At 34.8% G+C, this 6,909-nt stretch overlaps 2 protein-coding genes across 2 annotated transcripts; both read right to left on the bottom strand.

The window, feature by feature from the left end:
- Window positions 1-561: 561 nt before the first annotated feature.
- LOC147283198 (G2/mitotic-specific cyclin-1-like) lies at window positions 562-1,526 on the bottom strand (the record flags this gene model as incomplete). Its single annotated transcript, XM_086248378.1, has 4 exons — window positions 562-670; window positions 994-1,054; window positions 1,199-1,391; window positions 1,479-1,526. Coding segments are annotated over 4 exons (411 nt in total), but the record flags the coding sequence as incomplete, so codon positions are not given.
- A 1,511-nt stretch (window positions 1,527-3,037) lies between these two features.
- On the bottom strand, window positions 3,038-5,876 carry LOC147283197 (methyltransferase). Its single transcript, XM_086248674.1, has 9 exons — window positions 5,668-5,876; window positions 5,510-5,575; window positions 5,017-5,385; window positions 4,689-4,938; window positions 4,479-4,536; window positions 4,109-4,195; window positions 3,809-3,931; window positions 3,552-3,690; window positions 3,038-3,387 (listed from the first exon to the last, which is right to left on the bottom strand). Exons 1-9 carry the CDS (start codon window positions 5,739-5,741, stop codon window positions 3,162-3,164), a joined length of 1,392 nt encoding a protein of 463 aa, XP_086104800.1. The 5' UTR covers window positions 5,742-5,876; the 3' UTR covers window positions 3,038-3,161.
- Between the last annotated feature and the right edge of the window lie 1,033 nt (window positions 5,877-6,909).

Below are 6,909 nucleotides of genomic sequence, written 5' to 3'. Positions count from 1 at the left end.
GGGCCTGGGCCAGCCCGGCCCGGCCCATTGCCGACCCCTATCTCTAAATAATGCTTAGAACCCCTTCAATTCCCCATCTTTTGCAATCATTGTCTGTACTCATCTTTATACTTCAGAACCAATTCATCTGAATTCTCAAAATCACTTTTTTAAGTTAAAACTATATTAGAGAGGCAAACACATTTAGAGGGGCAACAAAAGTAACTGTTTTTATGAGAGAGGCAAACACATTTATATCACTCAGATCAAAGAAACCGTTTTTATTCCAAGAAACATGAGTCATTGAAAAACTACTAAAAAAACATGCACTAATTATCTGCTGAGTGCATGAGTCATTGAAAAACTACTAAAAATACATTCACATTATATGATGGGTGCATACTAAAGTAGATTTATCTGCAGAGTGCAGACTAAAATAGATGTACTTGTGTGGGCAACAAAAGGAACCCCACCCACCCACATGTTCTTAAACCCCCCCAGGGCAACTTCTGTTGCTCAGTGACAACTTAAGAAAGACCTTAAAAATTAGAGAGTTTTGATCAACCTTCTTTCTCAGCACCGTCAGAGATCAAAGATGAGGAAATCAGCTAGTTCAGCTTTAGCTGCATACCCAGTAAGTTTCCCAGTTTCAGCCTTCTGATGGAAAGTCACTATCATCCTTGAGCATTCTCTGTTGGTACACACACACACACAAACATCAGCTTTCTGATAAGATTTCATGTATGACTAATGAAAGTAATTAAAATAGATTTCATGTATGACTAATTAATGTAAGTAAATAGATTTCATGTATGAATAATGTAAGTAAATAGATTTCATGTATAGCTACATTACCATATTCTTGTAACACATTCTGTACTATATTCACTAATAGAAGTTTAGTGATTGTGGTACACTACTGTGATGCAGGAATGTGGTCCAAATAGTTCTATTATCTCATGTATACCATAAAAATTGCTATGAATCATGAAACTCAGTTCAACAAATACTCACAGGAGTTCATTTTCTGAGTAATTAGTGTACCACTTGTTGGTTTTGCTCCACTGCTTGAAGCCTCGAACCGTGAAAGACTACACTGGGCAGTGTAAATTGTTCACCATTGACTTCTCCTATTGGACAAGAAACGAGAAAACCATTGAATACAATTTTACTATGAAATAAAGTAATGACAGTTAAAATAATTGAAAGATAGTATTACCATATCGATCAAGGACATCTTTCCTTGTGTATGCCTTATCTAATATCAAAACAAAATCCTCCATAATTGGGACAGAAACCTCCACATACTTGCAAGCGAGTAACATGGCTGTCAAACCAACCAATTGAAGCTTCTTTCTGATCACCGTTTGGTGCTCTAAGAACCTGTCTAAAAGCTCAAACTTGTAGTGGACCTGTTAACACAATCAAACCCATTAACAATCTATTCACAGGTGTAAACCCTTAAAAACCCAATTCATAAAATGAGTTTAATCTAGTACCTCAATAAGCCAGTCAATAAGAATAGCCCTCATTTCCTCGTTGATGCGTGTCAATAAAAATTAAGGGAGGAAAAATGACACAAAACAAAATTCAATTTTTCTGAACTAGTACAACGGTCAAGTTCAGCTACTATAGCTAAATTTTTCTGAAAAATAAATGAACATATTGTTTTCTTTTTTCAAACTACAAAAATGGAAAAAATGAAAAGAACAAAGATACAGAAAAGAAAGGGTGTATGGTAATTTTTATTTTCCCAAATACTTGATTTTGAGTGTTGACCCAGTTGTCAAAATCAGCCTTGGATCAGTACTCAGTAGCAATGGATCACTTATTGGTCTACCTTAATGGGTACCACTAGAAAAAGAGTTTGATAAAGGCTTTAGTTTTTCATAGAAGTAACAACCCATCTTCTAATTTTTCATGCCTCCTCTTCTTTGTCTCTTGCAACTATTCCCCTCTGTACTCATAAAGTCACATCCTCTATGATTGTGTATTAAGCGTTTCCTTTCCAATTCCTATGTTGTTTGTCAAATATTTGAATGAAGTAAAAGTTGAGGTTCCTTACATGACTGCTACAATGCTAATAAGATTTTCCCTATTCTTGTTCATGCAAAAGTAGGTTCTGCTGTTTAAGTACCATAGAAAGCGAAAAGAAATATAGCACCATAAAAAGCGACTCTGCTGTTTAAATACTTTAGAAAAGACTTGAGGAGCTGTTGAAAGCATGCTGATCTATGAAAGGCTATTGCTTTAACTTTTATTTAAAGAAACAAAAAATGAAAAACAGAAACTTTTTCCAACGAACCCTGTTACACAAACTGGATTAACTGGCATTCATGATCAACAGAACTCTATATTGGAGCACAATAAAACTCAATGGTAATGTCATCATCAAATGACAAAAATCAAAATAGTAAAATAAAATGGCTCATCTGGACAACCATGGAATAGATCAATCTAGTCCTTTCAACTGCAGGGTACAGTTTATCGTAGGTCTGTCACATAACCTTTATATGGTTTATACAACCTTTATCTACTGGTGCACATGCACCAAGTGCAAAGTCCCACAAAATGTAAGGATTCTATTTCACTATGAATATTATATATAACTCATATAACTTCTTGTATGAAAGTTGTTTAATGCTCAGAATGGTCTCACATGCCTAGGTACCTATTTTTCTTTTGGGAAGATTTTTTATTTTGTTCACAAGGCCTTAGAAGTTAGAACTGAGAACATATACAAGACCGCAGTTGTAACTCAATAAACCATGGGAAGCAGTGGTTACAGCTTTTTATATTTAAAGGCCGGAATTCATCAAATCAATTCTAATAAAAAATAAAAAAAAAATTTCTCTCCAAGATTTTCCTTACATTTCAAGAACAAATCTTCATTTAGCCTGAAGCAAACCATCAAGAATAGCCAAACTGCCCAAACTGATTGTTGCTCTAACCAAACCATTGGCAGCCAAAGTGAATAAAAAAAAGTGCAATGGATACAGTGTTGAAATATAAAAGTTCCCCAACTTATCATTCATCTACAGCCAGAAGAGGGCATTCTAAATTTCAACTATTCGAATTGATATATGAATGGGAGTTCAATACAACAAGACGTTTTCTTTCATCTGTAGACATTACAATCTCAGTTGAAAAGGAAAAAACAAAAACAAAAAGGACATGGCATCTCAAAGAAGATTGGTGCATCTACCAATCAATAAATGGTTTTCAGGAGAAACGCTATATGGTACGTATTTGACAATTTGTGCTTCCAAGCCACGTTCCTTCATCCACATCAACCTACCCATGTCTATAATCTGCTTGCACATAAACCCTAGCATAGCCCTTTCAACTGCTTTCATATTTCTTGCAATGTCTTCAACTCCATAATCTCCACCACTTTGCTTCTTTTCACTGTCACAAGGTTTGCACACTAATAAGCAACCATCACAAAAAAGGAGAGAAGGAGGGAAAACCGTCTACTGGTAAGTGGTAACTAGACTTTTGGCTATTCACAAAATAGAGACTAAATGAATAGAAATTAGGAATTCAGATAAACACAAGTTCAACATGATTACATTGATTCTAGATGCAATCTACAATCAGCAACATCGGGAAGATCTGCACCATGATCAGCATCTACTGCCCAACTAGTAAACCATGTAATCACATGGAATTCCTCTTTTGTGATCCCCAACTCTATTAGATATTTTTTATCTGCAGGGAAGCCAATTTTATTTAGCCATTCAACTATGAAAAGACATCTGCAAGTAATATAAATGCAATTTATTTTAACTACTATTTCATAAATTGTATGGTGAGATGAATTGATTACTTATGTACTGCTTCCACTGGCAAAGATGATGGCAACATGTTGCTATAGCTAGCCCTCTAAGGTTTGGGTTAACACTGTTACTTTGATCACAATGTTCTCCAAGGCAACATCTCAGAGTCAAATCTGCATAAAAACGTACTAAAAATATTTAATTAAGTTATATGGGGAAATAGATATTCTCACAAGTGATAATAATTCACGTGAAATACAATGATTACTATTATAAATTTTGTTCTCTTTATGTGTATGATTATTGTAACTTCAAGGAAAGCTGATTGAATTGCAAAACTATATGATCACCTGTTGCAGGCCCACAAAGATGTTTACCAATAGCCAGGTAAGGACCTCCCCGCAATGACTCAACGGCATTCAAGTTTAAATCCTCAACTGCAAAAGTTAAACCTTTGTAATATAACAGGGTATCCACCATCTTATATATAATAAAATAAAATAAAAAATCACACGCTATGATTTCTGCACATGGACACAAATGTAGTGTTTGAGATTGAGACAGAGAAATGGTTATCTACATGTTTCAGGAGAAAATTCATTGCATTCAATTTATCATATCCTAATCAAAATTATCACTAATCTGTACAAGGTACAAGGTAGTAGAGATAATGAAACAACAAGACAACTTTCTCATGAACAAAATTTCAAAAAACCTTACTGTCAATTCTCAAACGCTGCAATGCCAAGCTCTCTTTCTGTCGCAAGGATCGATCAGCCTAGAAGTAGCATTGTCATGACAATATGACATATACAATAAATAAACTATTAGCCAATCAAGGTCCAGGGAGTGATGAGCATATTCAAATTTTTGCTTATATGAAAGACACCAATCTAGCCTTAGGACAAGGGTACAGTCAATCAAACTAACCTTCAGCTTATATGATTTCCTTTCAACCAAAAAGACCTTTTCGATCCCATAACAATCTGCTAGCATTTGTGTTAAGTATCCCCTCCCTGCTCCAAACTCAACCACTGCAGGGATACCATTGCCATCCCTAAATGACCCATCAGAGTCAGTCCTCTCCCTTGCTATAGAATTCTTCAATACCCCAAAATCTTCCAAGTTCCCAAGAATCGACACCTGCTGCATAACATGTTTCTCTTGAAATGGCAATTTTCTGCAAACAACAACTTAATCTTACAAAACCAAACAACTCCCCATAAAAAATAAACTGAAAATTATAGCTTATACATACCTGTCTACCTCTCGTTTAATCCATATATCACACGCTTCCGGTATCTTATATGAGTCCCGAATATCCTTACAAATAGATTCATGAACAGACTCAATTTTTTCAACTAATTTATAAAAATCAGGTACAGTCATACTATAGACAGTCCTCTTCATTTCTGAAAGAATGTTATTCAAAGACCCTGGAGTGGGGTTATCAGGCGAAACGGAATCTTCGACTCTTTCGGGTCTGAGTGTATTTATTGCTTCTCGGTCTTCTTCTTTGCCAGCATTGATTCCCTTTTGGTAAAAGGGTTGGAGAGTCAAAGACTCCACTTGTTTGAGTAATGGGCATCTCCTAAGATGTCCTTCAAGATTTTCTCTAAGTACAGAGCTAAAGAATCACATAAAGTATAGAACAAAAAAAAAAAAAGTTAAACAATTGAATACAGAGACCATGCTTAGTGAAAGATTCAAACTTCAAACCGGATAGAGATAAAGATAAAGCACAAGCTTACTGAGACGGGTCTATTGGGCATGGGATCCACTGACCATCAGACCTGGGTTTGTGGTTGCCACAGAACCTACCATAATATGATTTTGAAAATTTGAGAAATCAGAAACCAAACGAAACCAAAGGAACAAAGTGAGAGAGAGAGAGAGATGTTGAGCTTACAAACAATCATTGAGGGGGGCATTGGCGCAAAATCTCTTCTTTTTGGGAAGCCAAAATTTGCAGCGGGTCTCCATTACTGCTCTGCTTTTCACTCCCTCTTGGTCTTCCTCGCCACTTCGAGGTTTGAAACTGCTTCTACTACGGCACGTCGTATTGTTAGATAGAAGTCGTCTTAAGCGACATGTAGAACCTAGTAAAATTAGCCATTAGGGATGACAATTATTTCTCTCCATTATGCCCGACCCTCGCAGGGTTTGAAGCGGGTTTTATTTTAGGCATGTTCCGCCCGGAAGAATGGGAGTGATTTTCTTTCATTTGTTTACTTATATTAATATAAGAGTCATTTTTATTTTGATTTTCTTATTTATTTATACATATTAAAATAAGAAAGAGTGGGAGGCCCACATAAAATAAGTAATTGAATTCCTTCTCTTGGAGGGATTGAATTCCATAGGGGGTGTCCGGATTAGAGAAAAAGGAATGAGAATAGAATTTTTTATGCCAAAACTACCCTCACTCTTTTTTAAAAAATATAAAATTGCCCTTAAGCATAAACAATTTTAATTTTTTTTCTTCATCATAAATAAAAGTATGAAAAATAAATTTAAGATAATTTTAATTTTTTTTCTTCACCATAAATAAAAGTATGAATTTTTTTTTTTTTTTGCAAAATATTTGAGGTAAACTTTATTTTTAGGCATTTAAAAAATTGTGAGTATCATAAAACATATTTAATTTTGTATAAGGGCATTTTAGTAATCAAATTAGTTTTGATTCCGATTCCTGCAAATAAGTAAACACGTGTATGGAAATAATGTTGTTTCTTATTCCGATTCCTGACAGTTAGTAAACACGTTAATGAGAATGTTTGACTCTGATTCATGCTCACTCTGACTACTCCTCACTCTGATTCCAATTCATAGTTTAAGTTCGGTTGTCCGGGATGAGAATTGTGGTCCTCTGGAAATTTGTTTTTGAGTAATCAAAATGTCTATATAAGATTTGAATTCAAGACATTCTCATATAAAGTAGAGACAACGTGTCATTCACTAAACCAAATAATTATTGACATAGAAAATATATAGTAAGGCTCCTAAATTATTGACCAAATTATTTTATACCTCCTAATAAAATGCTTTTGCTTTCCATCATGGCCGCTACTTCTTAGGGACTTCTGTTAGATATATGTCCTAAAAGCCAATTCATAATTGAAATTTTAGGAATTAATTAAATAAATATACA

Source organism: Dryas octopetala, chromosome 6, assembly GCF_963921425.1.
Source record: "Dryas octopetala chromosome 6, drDryOcto1.1, whole genome shotgun sequence".
In the NCBI taxonomy this organism is placed as follows: domain Eukaryota; kingdom Viridiplantae; phylum Streptophyta; class Magnoliopsida; order Rosales; family Rosaceae; genus Dryas; species Dryas octopetala.
The sequence above is the reverse complement of the archived record's forward strand: the minus strand, read 5'-3'. Positions and strand labels throughout refer to the sequence as shown.

What these genes read in the sequence shown, in the direction of transcription:
- LOC147283197 (XM_086248674.1), bottom strand. Translation starts at nt 5,741, where the DNA reads ATGGAGACCCGCTGCAAATTTTGGCTTCCCAAAAAGAAGAGATTTTGC. An exon ending in TGCCCAATAGACCCGTCTCA is followed by an intron (nt 5,386 to 5,509) that starts GTAAGCTTGTGC and finishes GTGATTCTTTAG; the next exon opens with CTCTGTACTTAGAGAAAATC. An exon ending in AGATTGCATCTAGAATCAAT is followed by an intron (nt 3,388 to 3,551) that starts GTAATCATGTTG and finishes ACCTTGTGACAG; the next exon opens with TGAAAAGAAGCAAAGTGGTG.